The sequence below is a fragment of the Microcaecilia unicolor genome, chromosome 2, assembly GCF_901765095.1.
Source record: "Microcaecilia unicolor chromosome 2, aMicUni1.1, whole genome shotgun sequence".
Lineage (NCBI taxonomy): Eukaryota > Metazoa > Chordata > Amphibia > Gymnophiona > Siphonopidae > Microcaecilia > Microcaecilia unicolor.
In genome coordinates, this window is record NC_044032.1 from 19,423,939 (window position 1) to 19,445,537 (window position 21,599).

The 21,599-nt window shown below is 45.8% G+C and overlaps 1 protein-coding gene across 1 annotated transcript in view; it reads left to right on the forward strand.

Moving 5' to 3' along the window:
• Window positions 1-21,599, forward strand: part of LOC115461786 (transitional endoplasmic reticulum ATPase-like) — a 54,327-nt gene that overhangs the window by 20,789 nt on the left and 11,939 nt on the right. Inside the window, exons 6-11 of the mRNA XM_030191831.1 lie at window positions 7,244-7,379; window positions 7,550-7,662; window positions 8,697-8,861; window positions 9,186-9,308; window positions 10,006-10,218; window positions 15,834-16,142. Of these exons, the coding sequence (XP_030047691.1) occupies window positions 7,244-7,379; window positions 7,550-7,662; window positions 8,697-8,861; window positions 9,186-9,308; window positions 10,006-10,218; window positions 15,834-16,142 (1,059 nt within the window). The remainder of the gene's footprint in view (window positions 1-7,243; window positions 7,380-7,549; window positions 7,663-8,696; window positions 8,862-9,185; window positions 9,309-10,005; window positions 10,219-15,833; window positions 16,143-21,599) is intronic.

Here is a 21,599-nt window from a genome sequence, read left to right on the forward strand (position 1 = left end):
TGTTGGCTATTGGTATTCGGGAAAAAATGATGTGCAGGGGCTACCAGTTCTCAAAAACATAAGTTGGCACTCTTTGTGGATGATATTTTGTTTAACGTACGCAATCCCGGGCGGGACATTGCCAGTTCTCCTTGAACTGAAGGATTTGGTACTGTAGCAGGTTTTAAGGTTAATATGGATAAATCCAAGATGTTAGGCTTAAATACGTTACCGCAAGAGGAGCCAGTTTTTACAGCAGACTTTCCCGCTCCATTTTGTTCATCATCTGCCTGTTACTTTGGGATTAGGCTTCCTTGAGATCTGACCCATTATTCTCCATTAATTATCTGAAATTGGCAAGGGAAATTATGGGGGATTTGAATTGTTGGAAAGGGACTGTGGTTATTGTAGTGGGGGGGGCGTATTTCTGTGTTGAAAATGATTTCCTACAGTGGTTACTCTTATTCAAAACATTACCTGTTGCAACTCCCGAGGAGGTTTTTTGGACTGTGGTGCAACTTTTTTTCTTTTGCTTGGGGGGGGGAGGGAGGGGGGGGAGGGGGGGTTAGCATCCATGTACAGCTCAAACTACTCTTTGGAGTAGTTTGGCTCAAGGAGGCCTTGCTATGCCTAATGTGCACTGGTACTACTGGGGGGGGGGGGAGGGGCACAAATGCGTATTCCGTAGATTGGAAGATCGGGAAGATAAACCAGCCACTCTTGTGGAGTGTCAAACGCCTAGCCACCCGCCTGGGTCTATACCCCGCGGTCACTTAGAGGGTCTATCCCCAGAACAGCTCAGGTCCGCCTGCACCTTCAGCTCGTGCTCTACACTAGCACCCTCCTCCTACTGTCTGGGTCACAACTGTCTCTGGGCGAGTCTCCTCTCAAATTTATCCCCAGTGATTTCTAGGTTACTGGTGCCACACGTCCGTGGTCCCACGGTTCCCAGAAAGCACTCACAGACCCAACACACACCACAACCAGGATTCTTTCAGTTCAGACAGGCAGAGGCAATAAACAATTACTTATTGTCTTTAAAAATTGAACAATGTACAAAAAATGTACAATTAGCACAATAACAGGTAACTGAAATATGGATCAATTATAACACTAACTAAACATTTGTTTACTTCCTAGGAAGTACCTGGGGAGATCAGAACATATAACTGTTCCCCAGTTATCAAATATAACTTTATTTTTTTTACATGACTTCAGCAGATAGCTCTTTTCTCCCGGGCTGAAACGGAATAAACAGCCAGTACAATTGAAATGAAAAAAAAAAAAAAAAACTCCTGGGCCAATCAGAGCCCAGTCAACAACAACATTTGAAAAAAAAAAAAAAAAAAAAAACCTGGTTATATCACTTGGGCCTTTCCTTAACTGTTAACTAAGGAAACAACTTAAAACATAACGTGCCATCTGCTGGCCAAACTAGAGAAATGCACTTCAAGATTTAATAAATACCTGAAATGAATTGCTTATCTATTTTCTTCTAATTTACTTTATATTTTCTGTACTTTAATTGCAATGATATTCTGTACTTCTAATTCCGGAATTGGCGATCGCCACTACGGCATAATGCAAGCTACATTGAGCCCTGCAAAGAGGTGGGATATAAATGCAGAAAAATAAAGACAAGATTTAATAAAGGCAATTTTACATGCTTAAAACACACTGTTCTGTCACATGGAGCAAGCTTTTGTCCCTCTTTGCCTTTGAAACATATTTTATGGCTTTCTTCCTCCACACGGGAGAAGCAAGCCCTGCTACCCAATCCCTTTTCTAAGCATTTATTGGGGATTTGGGGAGACTTGGCAGTGCTGGGGGAATAGAGCATAGGTTTTGACTTCGGTTGCTATCCGCTGGGAACCTACCTTTGGTATGGTCAGTATAGGGGGGTGTCCTCAACAATAGGAAATGGCTGGAGTGGTAAGATTTCAGGATTGTTTGTGAGGGGAGCACTTATTAATATGATCCTCTCTGTGAGCTACGGGTTAATTAAGGGGAATTTTTTTTCTTTACTTACAACTTAAGACATTTTTTTCTCTGCCCAGGGATGGTTGCATTCTAATCCGGTGGGAGGAGAGCATTTGAGGAACTTATGGGTTGTGTTGTGGAGAATTCCACATCCCCTATCTGTTTAATTTTAAGTCTAAATGGGAGTGGGATGTGGGGATTCATATTGGGGATGACAGCTGGGACCACATCTTTAAGGAAGTGACTCTGACCTCTATACGTGTTTTTGTTTTTTTTTTTTGTTACATTTGTACCCTGCGCTTTCCCACTCACGGCAGGCTCAAAAATACCTATAAAGTGTTCTCGATGGTATCTCCTTCCCGCTTGCATTCTATCTATCCAATGGTCTCAGACTCAGTGTTGGGCACTGTGGGAGTGAGAGTACTTTTATTCATAAATGGTTGTCCTGTGATCCTATACAGAAACTTTGGTGGGAACTGGGGCGGGCATTGACAATAGTCCTAGGTAAGGTCTTTACACTCTCTCCTCATCATGTTTATTGGGTTTGGAAACTCGGAGGGGTTATGGTGGCAACAAAAGATTCAGTGTTTGGGTCTGGCTGCTGTATGTTGTCTTATTGCCGCTCATTGGAAGAATGTTCTGGTCCTACTATACAGGATTGGCATTTGAAGGTGTCTGTTTTAGTTGAAATGGAGCACCTTGCACATTGAGAAAAGGGCTATTTGATCGACATAACCCACTGCTGGCTGAGAAGTTTGTCCTGGGTAGTAGAATTTTTTTTTTTTTTTTTTTTTTGGGGGGGGGGGGGGGGTAGGGTTGGGAATGCTGAGGACATAGTTGAAGGAACAGCTACACATGTTCTGTATTTGGTTTTAATTGAGGGGAGGGAGTTACATGGGAAAGGGAGAGGGGAATTCATTAAGTTCATGGAATGTTTAGCCTTGGGGCTTTGTATACATATTCTTGATGTATTATGTTTTGGTTTGCTTTCTCTTTAATGAATAAAGATTTAAAGTGGAAAAAATAATATTAAAAAACCCCCACCAAAATAGTAGCATAGCATATAACTAGAAATCTTAGGAGACTTCAGTTTATATGTTCCCACTCCATTAGCAACAAGAAATTACCATAATAAGGTGCAGGCAGCAGTCCAGCAGCGAGATGGGGGCTATCCAGTCTTTTTGCATGAAGTGTCACGTTTGATTATCTCCCAGTTGTGTGAAGTTGTATGTGTATACTCTATGCAAAGAGCTCCTAGCACTCGGGGAACAGGTCCAATCTCTGGAGGCTAGAATAACAGACCTGGAGGAGCTGAGGCAGACAGATGTCCCACCTCCAGTCTGGCAACTTCTGTGCTGCCATGAAGGAGAAAGGTCTCTTGAAGGGAGAGCATCACTGTGGAGAGGCAGGAAGTGATCCTGTAGCCAGGCCCTGCCCTCCAGGGGATGCAACATCCTCTCGCATTGAGGATGTCTCCTGGAGCTCTACCCAGGAGTGAAGGGTTACGACTGCTTTGTAGTTGGAGATTCGATCATTGGGAATGTAGATAGCTGAGTGGCTGGTGGATGTGAGCAATGCTTAGTCACTTCCCTTCCTGGTGTGAAGGTGGTGGACCTGGATAAGATTTTAGTCAGTGCTGGGGAGGAGCCTACTGTCTTTTTGTTAGGTGGGTACCAATGACTTAGGAAAATGTTGGAGGGAGGATCTGGAAGCCAAATTTAGGCTCTTAGGTAGAAAGCTGAAATCCAGAACCTCCTGGATAGCATTTCAGAAGTGCTCCCCATTCCATGTGCAGGGCCCAAGAGATAAGCAGAGCTCTGGAGTTCTCAATGCGTGGATGAGACAATGATGGAGGAAGGTTTTAGATTTGTTAGGAACTGGGCAACATTCTAGGGAAGGGGGAAGCCTAAAGTATCTTTCAAAGATATCACCTTAACGGAAAGATATGGCAATCCCGATAGCAAGGTTGCTGTAGAGACCATAGTAGACCAGGTGTCTTTTAAATAAAAAGTAGACAAATTTTCAAGATTACCAATTCGCTGTCAATTGCTGAGCAAGATGTAAATAGGAACAAACATAGTTTGAAATGTCTAGATGTAAATGCCAGAAGCCTAAGAAATAAGAGTTAAAATATATTGCACTAAATGAAAAGATAGATATAATAGGCATCTCTGAGACTACTAGAAAGAGGATAACCAGTGGGACAGTGTCATACCAGGGTACAAATTATATACCAGTGATAGGGTGGATCAAATTGTTGAGGGCCTTGAATAGACTAAAAATTTTGCAGGACACAAAACACATCTTGGAATCCCTGTGGATAGAAATTCCATGTGTAAAGGGGAGAAAGGATAGTGATAGGACTGCACTGCCGTTCACACTGTCCAGGATGAACAGATATAGAAATATCAGAAATTAGGGAGGCTAACAAAACTGGGCAACACAATAATGGGTGATTTCTGTTACCCCGATATTGACTAGATCACTTTGGAGCATGCCAGGAAGGTAAAATTCCTTGATGAAATCAAGGATTGCTTTATGTAGCAGCTGGTTCAGGAAGAGGGGGAACAACTGTAAAGCGCATGATCTGGTGCAGGAGGTAATGGGTCTGGGGCTGCTTGACAATAGTGATCATAACATGATCAGATTCGATGTAAGCTGTGCGTAAGTACACACAGGAAATCCAATGTGTTAGCATTTAACTTTCAAAAAGGAGGCCATGATAAAATGAGTAACAGTTTAAAAAAAAAAAAAAAACTTAGAGGAGCAGCTGCAAAGGTGAAAAATTTGCATCGGGCGTGGATGCTGTTCAAAAATACCATTCTGGAAGCCCAGGCCAGATATATTCCATGTATTAAAAAAGGAGGCAGAACGGGCAAATGACAAAGGCATGATTAAAAATGAGGTGAAGGAAACTAGTAGAGTTAAAAGAAAATCCTTCAGAAAATGGAGAAGGATCCGACTGAAAATAATAGGGAATGGCAAGCAAATGCAAAGCACTTATAAGGAAGGCAAAGAGGGACTCTGAAAAGAAGATTGTGTTGGTGGTTAATCTTTGTCTCCCGGCTGTGTGTGTGTATATAGATTAGTCCCAGGAATAATGAGAAAGCAGCAGTAGAAACAGTTGGAGCTGAACAACGTTTTTGTTCATACAAAGTTAATTATTTTCAGTGGAAATTAAATCTGTTGGCTGCCTGCTATTTGAATATTCCATCACTTTCTTTATTGCTACCAAGCATGACATATTTAGGGCATATGCCATAAACATAGATATAGATCTTACATGCACATGGTATTGCTTGTTAAACCCAAATGCAAAATCTAAGGGTGGCTAAACAATTTGGTATAAACTGTGTTTATGACTTGGTTTGCTTTGTACTGCTTTGGGTCCTACAGATCTGTACATCTGCTGTTATTTTGGGGTTGCATATGGAATTTACAATAAAGAATATTGTATGTTTGTAAATTGGTTGCTACATTCTCTATTTCTGTGGATAACACTCTCCTCCTTCCTGTCTCATCAGCTCGTAACCTTGGGGTCATCTTCGACTCCTCCCTTTCCTCCTTTGCACATATTCAGCAGACTGCTAAGACCTGTCATTCTTTCGCTATAATATCACCAAAATTTGCCCTTTCCTTCTGAGCACACTACCAGAACCCTCATCCACGCTCTTATCACCTCTCGCTTAGACTATTGCATCTTGCTTCTCACAGGTCTCCCACTTGGCCATCTCTCTCCTCTTCAATCTGTTCAAAAATTCTGCTGCACAACTAATATTCCACCAGTGTCGTTATGCCTCATATTAGCCCTCTCCTCAAGTCACTTCACTGGCTTCCTATCTGTTTCTCCGCTTACAGTTCAAACTCCTCATATTGACCTATAAGTGCATTCACTCTGCAGCTCCTCAGTACCTCTCCACTCTCATCTCTCCCTACATTCCTCCCCAGGAACTCTGTTCTCTGGGTAAATCTCTCTTATCTGCACCCTTCTCCTCCACCGTTAACTCCAGACTCCATTCCTTTTATCTTGCTGTACCATATGCCTGGAATAGACTTCCTGAGCCGGTACGTCAAGCTCCATCTCTGGCCGTACTTCATAATCTAAGCTAAAAGCCCAACCTTTTTGATGCTGCTTTTAACTCCGAACCCTTATTTTATCATCACTTTATTAATTTGTTACATTTGTACCCCACATTTTTCCACCTATTTATAATAGTCCCTTATCTCTTGTTTGTCCTGTTTGTCTGTCCTAATTAGATTTGTAAGGTCTGTCGAACAGGGACTCTCCATGTTCAAGTGTACAGCGCTGCGTACGTCTAGTAGCGCTTTAGAAATTAGTAGTTTGTACCAATAAAATACATAATGTTACGTACATATATATTTGGGGGGGGGGGGGAGAACGTGTTAAACATTTACCAGCACACCACTGCCTGTACTAGTCTGTAAGAGCAGTACTTGTTATCGGCTGTGCTGTGTTGTTTCTATGATATCACTTGCTGGGCACTTTAATAGCGAGTTCGTCTGTATTAGCAGGATCATCAAGCTTACTTGGTGCTATTTTAACTTCTAATTTTGTATTGGCATCCTATAACATGCTTGGAGTGGCCTAGTGGTTAGGGTGGTGAACTCTGGTCCTGGGGAACTGAGTTCGATTCCCACTTTAGGTACAGGCAGCTCCTTGTGACTCTGGGCAAGTCACTTAACCCGCCATTGCCCCAGGTACAAATTAAGTACCTGTATATGTAAGCTGCATTGAGCCTGCCATGAGTGGGAAAGCGTGGGGTACAAATGTAACAAAAATAAAATAGATACTATTGGAGATTCTACATGGAATGTTGCTACTATTGGAGATTCTACATGGAATGTTGCTATTCCACTAGCGAATGTAGAAGGCTGCGCAGGCTTCTGCTTCTGTGTCAGACTCACAGAAGCAGAAGCCTGCGCAGCCACATTGGTGATCTGCAAGGGCCGACTTCTAGTGGAATAGCAACATTCCATGTAGAATCTCAAATAGTAGCAACAGTGTAGGAGTGGCCTAGTGGTTAGGGTGGTGAACTCTGGTCCTGGGAACTGAGTTCGATTCCCACTTTAGGTACAGGCAGCTCCTTGTGACTCTGGGCAAGTCACTTAACCCTCCATTGCCCCAGGTACAAATTAAGTACCTGTATATGTAAGCTGCATTGAGCCTGCCATGAGTGGGAAAGCGCTGGGGTACAAATGTAACACAAAAAAAAAAAAATCTGCTGTGACTACACTAGCCAGAGATGTTTTTGTTTTCTTCAGGACACACGGTGAGGTGGAGCGGCGCATAGTCTCCCAGTTGCTGACTCTTATGGACGGCTTGAAGCAGAGAGCACATGTGATTGTCATGGCTGCTACCAACAGACCTAACAGCATTGACCCGGCACTTCGGCGATTTGGTAAGATACACTCTGTCTAAGAAATACTTAATTTCTTATTGGGGAAATTGAGGACTGCTTTGAAAACTAGAGTTGCCTTCCCCACTCCTATGTTGACAAGAAAATTGAATTCCCCTTCACCATGTCTGAAACCTTGATACAAAGAGCTTTGACTATGTTGCTCTCTTTAGGCCGTTTCGACAGAGAGGTAGATATTGGTATTCCTGATGCTACAGGACGTTTGGAAATCCTCCAGATTCACACCAAGAACATGAAGCTGTCGGATGATGTTGATCTGGAGCAGGTTGGTACATTGTGCGCTAGTATCTAATTCTGGGAGTTGAAGATGGATCGTTTGGAAAAGGCAAGGTGTTGAAATAGTTGTTTTAACACATTTCCACTACGCTGAAATTGATTTGTCTTGCAAATAAGAGGAGGCTTTGTAAAATTCATTGTAAGGGTTATATACTACTGACCACAGTAGCTGGGAGCAAACTACATGGAGGTGCATTGAAAGAAAGTCAGTCTCTGGATTGTTCATTAGCTTCATTTTTCTCTACCAGCACCACTTAGTGTACCACATGGCCATGGCCCTGAATCTCCCACTTGGCTATGCTTTGGAGGGCAACCAAAATCGGGGGTTTTGGTTTCAGCTGAAACCGAAATCTGTGGCCAGAATTTGCTGCTTCGTTTTGGCCAAAGCCGAAACTACCAGGCTGCCCTCCCACCACCCAAAGACCCTCCCTGGGCCTACCTTTAGAAGCCCTGGTGGTCTAGTGGCCTCTTGAGGGCAGGAGCGATTCCCAGTCACTTCTGCCCATGCCACACTGCAGTCAAAATGGCTGCCGCAACTTCCCATGGCAGCTTTGTGGTAGCTATTTTGAGATTGGAATCGGCATGGGCAGGAGCAATCCCCAGTTGCTCCTGCCCATGCCGCTTCCAGTCTCAAAATGGTTGCCATGATGTCTCACATCAGTCTTGAGGCTGTTGCAGGAAGTCGCAGCAGCCATTTTAACTGCAAAGCTGACATGGGGGAGGGGGGGGGTTGCTCTTGCCCTGAAGAGGTCATTAGGGGAGGGCCTTTGGGGGGGGGGGGGGCTTTGGTTTCAGCCGAAAATGTACTGTCATTTTTGGCCAAATCTGGATTTTGGACAGCTTTTGGCACCAAAACTGAAATTCGGTCGGCTTCTATTATGCTTAGTGTGGCGTCTTAGTACGTGTTCCATTTCTTTCCAGACCAGATAAGTGTTCATCATTACATTTGTTTCCCTAGCAAATGAGCTGTCCGCATTCTTTTTCTTCTCAGTATAATTTCTACTTGTTGTTTTTCCCCCCCAGGTAGCTAACGAGACCCATGGCCATGTGGGTGCTGACCTGGCAGCACTTTGTTCTGAGGCTGCACTTCAAGCCATCAGGAAGAAGATGGATCTAATTGATCTGGAAGATGAAACCATAGATGCAGAAGTGATGAACTCATTAGCTGTGACGATGGACGACTTCAGGGTAATCTTAACTGCCTTTGTCATTCTTCCAACCAGAGGCATAGCCATGGAGGTCTGGGCACCCCAAGGTCTGCTGGTTTGGCTGGTGGGGGTCCCCATGCCTTGACTGCAAAAGCTTTCTTGCGGCTATATTTGCAGCCGCGCTGCCTGCCCTGCTTTCCCCCCTCCCCTGTACGCATTCATGTTTTCACAAACACACACACACACATACACTTTGGTCTCATGCCCCCTCCCAAATCGAAGTTTGGCTATGCCTCTGCTTCCAACAGTCCCTTTTATATGGTAACTCAGAGTGCTAATTTAACATGGTTGCTTCTATTGACAGTGGGCTCTGAGCCAGAGTAACCCATCAGCATTACGTGAAACTGTAGTAGAAGTGCCTCAGGTCACCTGGGAAGATATTGGTGGCCTTGAAGACGTGAAGAGAGAGCTGCAGGAGCTTGTACAGGTAAAGGATAAGATATTACTGCTTGCATGAATGAGTGTTGGAGCAGCATTTGAAAAAGTCATTATGTAAAGACTGAACCAGGAAGGCAGAGGTGGGGTATAAAACCCTTTGTCTCAGGTTCTGAGCCACTCTTTCACCCTGAATTGCTAGTTTGGTCTTGCTTCTATTAAGCCGATTTGCATGTAAAAAGCTCACAGTTTAGACATGAAGATAAGACTAACTCATTGCAGATGAGAGAAGGGACATTGGCATATCTATAACATTCCCTGTACTTGTGTGCATTAACTGAGGACCATCTTAATTTCACACTCATGTACCGCCAACTTTTGGTCAGCAAGGTTATACAGTAAAGGACTCTGATCTGATGGTACCAACATTAGCTTTTCTTTAGAAAAGAAATAGTTACAGTTGGGAGGAAATAAGTGTAGTTGGCAAATGTAGCTCTTACCCAAAGAGAAGGCTTGTATCCTGAAGTGAGCACTTCTGAGAGTGTCCATTGTGTGTACAAAGTGAACATGTCACTTCTTTTTATGCAGGATGCCACTCAAACCTTTAGTGCAGTTGTGAGAGTGGTGAGAGGGCCCTGTACACAGATTTTTGTGTAGATGAGGTAAAAGCACTGCCTGATTTACACGCATCCCACGTTGCGGTTACTGTAGAGGGTTTTTGAAACTTACTGGGCTTTTTCTCTCTGCAGTACCCTGTGGAGCATCCAGACAAGTTCCTGAAGTTTGGAATGACTCCTTCCAAAGGTGTACTGTTCTATGGTCCACCTGGTTGTGGCAAGACTTTGTTGGCCAAAGCCATCGCCAATGAGTGCCAGGCCAATTTCATCTCCATCAAGGGACCCGAGCTGCTTACCATGTGGTTTGGAGAGTCTGAAGCGAACGTCAGGGAGATCTTTGATAAGGTAAGATGCTTCAGGGCTTCTTCCATTTTCTGATAAGTTGCAGAAACTTATAAGCACTTTAGAGAGCAGCAGTGTCAGGCCAACATTATCATTTCAAGTTGTATGCTGTTGCTCCCAAATATGAAGAAGAAATGTCCTAAATTAAGAACATAAGACCATAAGAGTAGCCATACTGGGTCAAACCAGTGGTCCATCTAGCCCAATATCCTGTTTTCCAAACAGTGGCCAAGCCAGGTCACAAGTACCTGGCAGAAACCCAAATCGTGGCAAACACTCCATACTACAAATCCCAGGGCAAGTAGTTGCTTCCCCATGTCTGCCTCAATAGCAGACTATATGGCCTTTTCCTACGGGAATTTGTCCAAACTTTAAAAAAAAAAAAAAAAAAACCCAGATACGCTAACCGCTGTTACCACATCCTCCGGCAAAGAGTCCCAGAGCTTAACTATTTGTTGAGTGAAAAAAAATTTCCTCCTATTTGTTTTAGATGTATTTCCATGTAACTTTGAGTGTACCCTAATCTTTGTACTTTTGGAACAAGTGAAATATCAATTTACTTCTACCTATTCTACACCACTCAGGATTTTATAGACCTCAATCATATCTTCCCTCATTTGTCTCTTTTCCAAGCTGAAGAGCCCTAACCTTTATCCTTTCCTCTTATGAGAGGAGTTCCATCCCCTTTGTCATATACCAAGTTTGGGGTAGTTGAATTCAGAAGTAAAGATGTTTTTCTGGAAGAACGGGTACCTGAGGGGAGCACAGTTTTCTGCATTAAGTGGTTTGCAGAGTAGATCAGTGGCTATGGTGTTAATGGGGTTTGTGTCCAGATTTTTGTCGGTATGTTGCAGTTTGATCCTTTTTACCAAGCTGAGGATTTGGTGCTGCAGGATTATTTACATAATTGAAATGTTTTTTTTTTTTTTTTTTTTTTTTTAAAGAGGTTAGTAACCTAGGAATAACATAGTAAATGTTGGCAGATAAAGACCTGCACAGGCCATCCGGTCTGTATCTGGCACGATGTTCAAACTTTGTGATTAAACACTGGCATACTATATCCCTGCCAGTTTGGGGGGGCAGAGTCTATAGAAGTCTGCCCGACATGGTTCTTCCCAACTACTGGATTTGTGTTCAAAGCCTAGTCTAGCCTTGTTCCTGATTTCTTTGCCATTTGCAGGACCCAGATCATAGAAACGTTGGTCTGGCTTCCCAATCTCTGGTGCTGTCTTCAAAGCTCACTCGAATAATGTGGACATTCCAGTTTTGCTTTAACTGGATACCATTTTTTTTTTTTGGGGGGGGGGGGGGGGCTTCATCAACTTGAGCAGGAGAAAAGAGCAGCTGGTTTCAGGGTGGAAACTGATGTAAACTGCTGCTGCTTTTATTGTGGATGTAATATGGTGTAATTTTTCTAATGAACTAAGCTACTTTAATTCTAAACTTTACCATGACACCCCACCTTCTCCCCCTTTACTCATAGGGTTGGATGTATTTAAGCCTGACAGACTAAAGGTTATACAGTGATACAGATGTGCATTTTAAAATCTTGTTTATCATATTCAAGGTCTGGGGTTTTAAAAACTATTTGCCTCCCCAGTGTAAGTCCTGTTGAGGCTTGCTTAATGTGTATATATACATGTGGGTACAAACAATTTTGTCTCAGATTTCTGCAAGCGGACAGTGGTTCCTCTGAGGAAAGAAGGAGTTGTGCATCAGTTTCATAAATTTTTTGATGTGTATGCTGTGTACGTCTAGTAGCGCTTTAGAAATGATTAGTAGTTATTAAAAATATTTTATCTACAGTTCAAGCCTTTCTGCAGTTTACATTCTGTATTTGTTTTCATGGTGTATGAAATGGGGAAATGGTGCATAATATATTTTTTTAAAAGCTGTTTACTGGAAAACTTGAATAAAATGATTTAAATGTAACTGAGGCTTATGCAGCTGGGGTCAGAGAGCTCTTGGGGACCAACTTTGTCCCTATGTCATTCTCTAGGGTGGCTCCTTGGATGTGCATACAGATCTAGCTTGGTTCTTGCAGAAAGTTCAGCATTTCATATTCATTAGTCATTGATTCCACAGTGGGATCTATTTGGTTTTGGAAGTGCTGATAGCCACCTTCCCCATCCCCTTTGAGCCCTTGAAGCCTATCACATAGAAGGATCTGTCCCTCAGTGTCCATCTGATCAGCTCATATTTCAAATTCAGGCTCTATCTTGTTAGGATCCATACCAGATAATTTTATTTTCAGGACCGTCACCTTTCTTCTGTTCTTGATGATGTGATCTCGTCATTTTTCATTTGAATCAAGTTGTATCCTCCTGTTTCTGTAAAGGAGAAAGTAGGGTCAGTAGTAGGAGTTTTAACCTTCTGGGCATCCTCTACTATTTTGAAGTGAATACATTGTTAAAATCCAGAGAGGCTGTTCATGGTATTTAGTGACTCTTGTAAGGATGAAGCAGCTTCTAAGTCTTTTATGTGGATCAGAGAGAGGCAATAGGTGCTGAGTAACTGAAGGATCACCTGGTTACAGAGAGCTTATAGTCATGTTCCACGAGGCTTCGAGCCTCCTCTTAGGCAGAGGGTAGTACAGTGGTGGCAGATGACACATGTAGGGCGAGCCTTAGCCTTCTAGCTGGAGCGTACTAAAGCCCATAGACTGTCCCCAGACAGGATGAGGGCAGCCATCAATAAATGCACATTATCCAGTTAGCTAGTAGATTGCATCTCCTTCACTTACGCCAGGCTGGGAGGGTCATATCATGGCTCAGTGTCAGAACCATGTTGGCATCTGTAGCCCACAGGAGATCAGCCTCCATTGAGGTTTGCAGAGCTGCAACATGGTCTTCAGTCCATGTATTCACGTCTTCCTTTGCCCTCAAGCAGAATTCCTGATGCGACAGCCGATTTGGTCAGACATCTCTACAGAATTTGTTTGGAGTATGGAATCCAGCTCCACCCTGTAGGTCCATTCTTTTCTGTTCCAGGTTTTTGTTAGTTATTGGTTCTGGTTGGCCTTGTTGTTGCAAGTCCTTATTGACGTATTTGTTTTCGGTGAACCTGGTAGCTAGGGATTCTCAAATGTGAGGATATATTGTCCTGCTTGTCCTTGGAGAAAGTGAAGTTACTCATCAGTTGCTGGTGTACTCTGAAGACTGTAGGATATATTTTCTCACATACCCTCCTACCTCCTCTCGGAGTTGAATTCTCTGTATTTTTATACCACTGCGGGTCCCGCACAAGTCAGGCAGACTGGAAGGCACATGTGGATGTTCAGTCAGCCTTCCAGAAGATGAAAGAATGCTGGGCAGCATCCGTACTGGGGTTTCATAGATGTTACACAAATGTGTGAACATAAGTTCTGATGTCCTCAAACACCTGCTTATAGGTAACTTTTTCCTTTGTGTCCATCTGCTCTCAGGGTGATATAGACCCGCACATTTGGACTAGGCTAGTAGGATTCAAGGAAAGAAAATTAACAGGTAAGGAATTTCCCTTCATTTTCAAAGAATTCCTGAGACTCTTCACAGAAGAACTTCACTTCCTATACTGTACTACTCTTGATTTTGCAGCCCAAATGCATAACTCTGATCGTTGAATCTTAGCTTCCAAACTCTGGTCTAAGACTGTTTCTCAAGCTTTGTTGGATTCCTCCTCATGTTTTTCACGCCTTCCAGGGTGTTTGTCCTGTTGAACATTTTAATGGTATCTGCAGAAAAGCAAACCTTTATCCAGAAGTTTTTCCTTCAGTACTGCTTACAAAAATACCGAAAGAGCTGGATCAGTGACATACTTGTGGTGGCACACTGCTAGTAATATCCCTTTTATCAGAATGAACTTCATGCACTACAGCTGCTACCTCCCATTCAACCAGTTTCTAACCCAAATTCATTTTAGAAACCATACCAAGTTTGTTTATTTATTACATTTATATCCCACATTTTCCCGCATAGCAGTAGGCTCAGTTTTAGAAGTCACCTGGACGAAATAGTGTCAAAAGCCTGGCCTAAATCCAATGGTGTGCTGGAGCAGGCTCTCACAGGCTCGCAAGAGCCGGTTGTTAAAGTAGGGCCCTCCATGGCTACTTTAACAACTGGCTCCCAAAATGTGGGCTTGGGTCCCCTGCTGAATTATCTTTTACTTTGCTGGCAGCCAAGTAAATAGACTGCTGCTGCTCCCCACTCCTTGTTTCCAGCTCTGAGCAGCAGGCTGGGACTTCTCCAGCATGTGTGAGAAGTTTCAGCATGCTGCTCAGAGCAAGATGTTGGGAGTGGTGGCAGTCCATTTATTGGCTGCCAGCAAAGGTATGCCTAGCGTGCCCGCACGAAGGGAGGGAGGAGATAGAGGCAAGTGTTGCTTTCCTCCCCCCCCCCCCCCCCCCCCCCCCGGCCACCCCTGGCCCTTCCAACTGCAGAGCTGGCTACGTCCGGAGAAAGAGCCTGTTGTTAAAAATTTACCAGCACACCCCTGCCTAAATCCAAGTAACATTACTTCGAGCATTGTCCCCAATCCAACTCTGATTATCCAGTCAAAGAAATTGTTCAGATTTTGTCTGAGCAGTGTTCTTCAGATATTCACTGGATCCAGAAACTCACTGTTCTGAGACTTGTGTATTTTTAAGCAGATATTTCATTAATTTACTTGCCACTGAAGTCTGTCACCTGTGGTGGTTAACCGCTTCTTGTTTCTGGGGAAAGTGCTTGTGCTCGTTAGCCATCTGTGTATTGTTCCCCCCCCCTTTTTTTTTTTTTTCCAAAAACTTGCTCGTTAAAATGCTGGGGAAGGAAAACATAGTGGCTGCCTCTCCCAAAGACATACACCTTTCTAAACAAAGGGTAGCCCTTCCCAGCTACATATGGGAGATGGGGAGGTAGGGGGTAGGGACCCGGGGCACCCGAGTGTAACACCCCAGAGGCTGTAAAAGAAAGAAAAAGAAATCCCTACCTGACCAGTGTCTAACAGAGAATTCCTAGGCACAGAAGAAGAGGTAGCATTATTAACCTCTAAAAGAGAAAGATAAAGAGAGAGACTAATGGGCTCTCTTCCTACCTGCTGGGAGACTGAGAAAATACTGAGGCTAAGGTCACATGGCGAGGGCTCCTATTGGCTCTCTAGAGTCAGAGTTTTTCTCAGTCTCCACCTGCTGGTAGGCGAGCACAACCCATCAGTCCAATCCTGGTCCGGTCCGGAGGGACTAAAGGAAAGCAAATTAGCAGGTAAGATCTAATTTCGCCTTGTTTCTGTTGTGAAGAGGAGCCACACTGGCCTGTCTTCAGTTCTCTGGAGTCACTCCAGAAGCATGGAGAAGGTCAGACAGTTGAGATGCCAGATCTTGCCTAAGTAAATGGAAGTACGTGTTTCAGATATTCCTGTTCATATCAGAAGCAGAATGTTGTAATACTGAATGCAGACTTGCTACATTTAATAAATTATTCATACTAGTTTTAAGCTTGTGAAAAAAAAATGCATTTATGCCCAAGGATATCACCACCCTTGATACATACAGGGCTCTGTGATGTGTTCAGCCCTGATGTCTCTCTTCCTCCTTAGTACTGCGCCTAATGTCTTTCTCTGAGCTTTTGTGTTTGATATTAATACCATTAAATTGTCCACAGGCACGGCAAGCTGCTCCATGTGTGCTCTTTTTTGATGAGCTGGATTCTATTGCTAAGGCACGTGGTGGGAACATTGGGGACGGCGGTGGTGCCGCAGACCGGGTAATCAATCAGATTCTGACAGAAATGGATGGTATGTCCACCAAGAAGAATGTTTTCATCATTGGGGCCACAAACCGTCCTGATATCATTGATCCTGCCATCCTGCGCCCAGGACGTCTGGACCAACTTATTTACATCCCATTGCCTGATGAGAAGTCACGTGTGGCCATCCTGAAGGCTAACCTGAGGAAGTCACCAGTTGCTAAGGTAGGCTATGGGTGCATTCTCCCCTGACCATGCAGCAATGTAGGAAGTGACCAAGAGGCCTGTTGGGAATGAGCTAATGAAGTGGATTGCTGCACAAAATTGTGTTAGACCTTAGGAGCAGGAAGATGATAGTATGCTATAGAGATGACTTCCAACTAGATCAGAAGTGTGCAGACTTGAGTGGTACCCTACCAAGAGCGCATTGTCTCTATGTTCTCCAGTTATCTCCTAACACTCAGCTACAGAGAATGTTCTCACTTTAGTCCCTTACATTTAGGTAAACAGGAAGTAGGAATTAGTGGTTGGGGTGGTAAGTAGGAGCCATACTGAGCCATCAGGTTTTTTTGAGTCTATTTTAACGAAATAGCACAAACCACCTCTTCCTTCTCCTCTTCCACCTCAATTACTATACTATACCATTCTTGCATTTATATCAGCTTTGTAATCAAAGCGGGTTACATTTATTTTATTTGTTACATTTTTATCCCACATTTCCCCACTTATTTATAGGCTTAGTACCGGAGAGGCGTTTGCTGACTCCGGTGTGAACAAATACAAAGTGATGTTGTGGTAGGACTAATGTCCTAAAAGCGTTACCTTATAGCTAAAACAATAGCCAAAATACGAAAGTCAACAAATTGTCTTAGGATTTAGAATCATAACTTTTCATTGTAGCAAATAGGTGTAGATAATTAGGTGAAAACTATATTTGAGAAGGCAGCAAATTCTAAATCTTACTAGATAAAAGAGCTATCATGAAAACGCTTTAACTGAATTTTTTTGACTGATGGAAAAACAACTTGAACATGGAGCGATGTCACATGGCAAATTTTCACCTGCAGAGCAAAGTAGGGGCAGGCCTAGTACTTGGCCTGCTGAGGCTTGGCAACTCAAGGGTGTCTAAAATGCCGAGGTGCAGGGGTCTAGCAGTGTTCCAGCAGCATGAAAGGCTCAGAAGGTTGAGTGGATCTGTATCATCTGTGGACTGACATGTTATTTGTGAGAAACTGTACACCCTCTAAACCTTAAGTATTGGACTACAAATAATTATAAATGTCCTACTGTGATGTTTACTACTCATCATGCTAAACACAAATATAACAATCTCCTGCTTGCTTTTGGTGTTTCATGTACTTTTTTTTTTTTTTAAAGTAGCCACTTTTCTGGGACGTCTGGGTTAGTTTTTTTTTTTTTTTTTTTTTAACATTTATCCCTTTTCTCTGTTTAATAGCTATTTTTCTCCGAGGACAAGCAGGCTGCTTGTTCTCACTGATGGGTGACGTCCTCGGCAGCCCCTCCAATCGGAATCTTCCTAGCAAAGTCCTTTGCTAGCTTTCGCGCGCCCGCGCGCACCGCGCATGCGCGGCCGTCTTCCCGCCCGAAACCGGCTCGAGCCGGCCAGTCTTCTTTCGTCCGCACTCGGTACGGCTGTGTTTTTTGCCGTGTTGAGCCCCGGAGAGTTGACCTCGCGCGTCCGGTGTTTAATCGACGTGTTTTTGCTTAGAAAAAGTTTCTTTTCATTCGGAAAGTGCTCCGGAAACCCCCTTGGGTTTCGTTTGCCCCTTCCCGTATCTCCAGTTTTTGCCCCGGTAAGTTTTCTTTCGTTGTCGGGGTAGGCCTCTTTTCGGCCTCGGTCGAGATTTTTCTCCCTTAAAGTTTTGGTGCTCCGAATTCGTCATTTCGGATTTTGACTTCGCCGGCGTGATTTTTCCGCCCATGACATCGAAGCCTTCCAGCGGCTTCAAGAAGTGCACCCAGTGCGCCCGGGTAATCTCGCTCACTGATAGGCACTCTTCGTGTCTTCAGTGTCTGGGGGCCGAGCACCGTCCCCAGAACTGTAGTCTGTGTTCCCTTTTACAAAGGCGGACTCAAGTAGCGAGATTGGCCCAGTGGAACGTTTTGTTCTCGGGCTCTTCGTCGGCATCGGCACCGGGGTCATCGTGTGCACCGACGTCATCAGCGTCCAGACCTTCTTCCTTGGCTGCCAGTGCATCGAGGCATCGGCCCTCTGCATCGGCACCGAGACATCGGATAGCTGCATCGACGTCGGTGGTACCGGGACCTCGTCTCCTGATGTCGTCGGACGGTGGTGCATCGAGTGGAGTGCAGGTGAGGGCTGTCCATTCCCCTGCTGGTGGCGGTGAGCCCTCGGGTGGGTCTCCTCCTACCCTGAGGGCTCCTGCGGTACAGCCCCCCCGAGACCGACCTCCTTCGGCCTCGGCCCCGAGGAAGCGACGGCTGGATTCTACGTCCTCCTCGTCGGTGCCGGGGAGCTCCGGTGACATGCTTCGGAAGAAGTCGAAGAAGCATCGACACCGGTCCCCTCCCCGCGTCGGCACCGAGAGCTCTGGGTCGCCGAGGGAGTCGGCACCCAGCAGGCATCGACACCGAGAGGACCGCTCACCCTCTGTTCAGGAGGTGTCGATGCGCTCCACTCTGGACAGCCCGGAACAGCCTCCTCGCCCGGAACAGGTTCTGACGTCAACGCCTGCATCGACCTCCATGCCTTTCTCTGCAGCCGCTCTGAACGAGAGCCTCCGGGCCGTTCTCCCAGAGATTCTGGGAGAGCTGTTGCGCCCTACCCCTCCGGTACCGGCGGTGCTTGCGCCTCCGGTACCGTCGAGCGTGGCGCCGGCTGGCCCATCGCCCGGGGTGAGGTCCCCGACGACTGCGGCCACCTCCCAGGAGGGCTCCCCGACTACGTCGGCGGAGGGAGCTTCGCCGATGCGGGCGAGGGAGTCTACCTCTCGACGCCCCCATCGTGGACGTGGCTCCGCGGAGTCGAGCCGGGCACGGTTGCAGACGCAGGTCCGTGAACTTGTGTCTGGGTGCAGAGAAAGGTGACGAAAATGATAAAGGGGATGGGACGACTTCCCTATGAGGAAAGGCTAAAGCGACTAGGGCTCTTCAGCTTGGAGAAAAGGCAGCAGAGGGGAGATATGATAGAGGTCTATAAAATGAGTGGAGTGGAACGGGTAGATGTGAAGCGTCTATTTACGCTTTCCAAAAATACTAGGACTAGGGGGCATGCGATGAAGCTACAATGTAGTAAATTTAAAACGAATCGGAGAAAAATTTCTTCACTCAACGTGTAATTAAACTCTGGAATTCGTTGCTAGAGAATGTGGTAAAGGCGGTTAGTTTAGTGGAGTTTAAAAAAAGGTTTGGACGGCTTCCTAAAGGAAAAGTCCATAGACCATTACTAAATGGACAGGGAAAATCCACTATTTCTGGGATAAGCAGTGTAAAATGTTTTGTACTTTTTTGGGATCTTGCCAGGTATTTGTGATCTGGATTGGCCACTGTTGGAAACAGGATGCTGGGCTTCATGGACCTTTGGTCTTTCCCAGTATGGCAATACTTATATACTTATATACCGAGGGTGAGGCCTCGTGGGAGGAAGAGGAAGACCCCAGATATTTCTCTGACGAGGAGTCTGAGGGTCTACCTTCTGATCCCACTCCCTCTCCTGAAAGACAGCTTTCTCCTCCCGAGAGTCTGTCTTTTGCTTCCTTTGTCCAGGAGATGTCTACGGCCATCCCCTTCCCGGTGGTTGTGGAGGACGAGCCCAGGGCTGAAATGTTTGAGCTCCTGGACTATCCTTCTCCACCTAAGGAAGCGTCCACTGTTCCCCTGCATCATGTCCTCAAAAAGACATTGCTGGCGAACTGGACCAAGCCTTTAACTAATCCCCACATCCCCAAGAAGATCGAGTCCCAGTACCGGATCCATGGGGACCCAGAGCTGATGCGCACTCAGTTGCCTCACGACTGGAGTTGTGGATCTGGCCCTAAAGAAGGCTAAGAGTTCTAGGGAGCATGCTTCGGCGCCCCCGGGCAAAGACTCTAGAACCTTAGACTCCTTTGGGAGGAAGGCCTACCATTCCTCTATGCTCGTGGCCAAAATTCAGTCCTACCAGCTCTACACGAGCATACACATGCGGAATAATGTGCGGCAGTTGGCGGGCTTGGTTGATGCTCTTCCCCCTGAGCAAGCCAAGCCTTTTCAGGAGGTGGTCAGGCAGCTGAAGGCGTGCAGAAAATTCCTGGCCAGAGGAGTTTGACACTTTTGATGTTGCGTCCAGGGCCGCTGCTCAAGGTGTGGTGATGCGCAGGCTCTCATGGCTGCGTGCCGCCGACCTGGAGAATAGAATCCAGCAGCGGATTGCGGACTCGCCTTGCCGTGCGGACAACATTTTTGGAGAAAGTCGAGCAGGTGGTAGAGTCTCTCCACCAGCGGGACACCGCATTCGACAAGTTCTCCCGCCGGCAGCCTTCAGCTTCTACCTCTACAGGTAGACGATTTTTCGGGGGAAGGAAGACTGTTCCCTATACTTCTGGTAAGCGTAGGTACAATCCTCCTTCCCGACAGCCTGCGGCCCAGGCTAAGCCCCAGCGCGCTCGCTCTCGTCAGCAGCGTGCGCCTCAGCAAGGCCCCGCGGCTCCCCAGCAAAAGCAAGGGGCGAGCTTTTGACTGGCTCCAGCAGAGCATAGCCGACATCCAAGTGTCAGTGTTGGGCGACCTGCCAGTCGGAGGGAGGTTGAAAGCTTTTCACCAAAGGCGGCCTCTCATAACCTCCGATCAGTGGGTTCTGCAAATAGTCCGGCAAGGATACACCCTCAATTTGGCCTCCAAACCTCCAAATTGTCCACCGGGAGCTCAGTCTTACAGCTTCCAGCACAAGCAGGTACTTGCAGAGGAACTCTCCGCCCTTCTCAGCGCCAATGCGGTCGAGCCCGTGCCATCCGGGCAAGAAGGGCTGGGATTCTATTCCAGGTACTTCCTTGTGGAAAAGAAAACAGGGGGGATGCGTCCCATCCTAGACCTAAGGGCCCTGAACAAATATCTCGTAAAAGAAAAGTTCAGGATGCTTTCCCTGGGCACTCTTCTCCCCATGATTCAGCAAAATGATTGGCTATGCTCTCTGGACTTAAAGGATGCCTACACACATATCCCGATACTGCCAGCTCACAGACAGTATCTGCGATTTCAGTTGGGCACACGCCACTTCCAGTACTGTGTGCTACCCTTTGGGCTCGCCTCTGCGCCCAGGGTGTTCACAAAGTGCCTAGCTGTAGTAGCAGCGGCACTTCGCAGGCTGGGGGTGCATGTGTTCCCATATCTCGACGATTGGCTGGTGAAGAACACATCCGAGGCAGGAGCCCTGCAGTCCATGCAGATGACTATTCGCCTCCTGGAGCTACTGGGGTTTGTGATAAATTACCCAAAGTCCCATCTTCTCCCAGTACAGAAACTCGAATTCATAGGAGCTCTGCTGGATTCTCGGACGGCTCGCGCCTATCTCCCAGAGGCGAGGGCCAACAACTTGTTGTCCCTCGTTTCGCGGGTGCGAGCGTCCCAGCAGATCACAGCTCGGCAGATGTTGAGATTGCTGGGCCACATGGCCTCCACAGTTCATGTGACTCCCATGGCCCGTCTTCACATGAGATCTGCTCA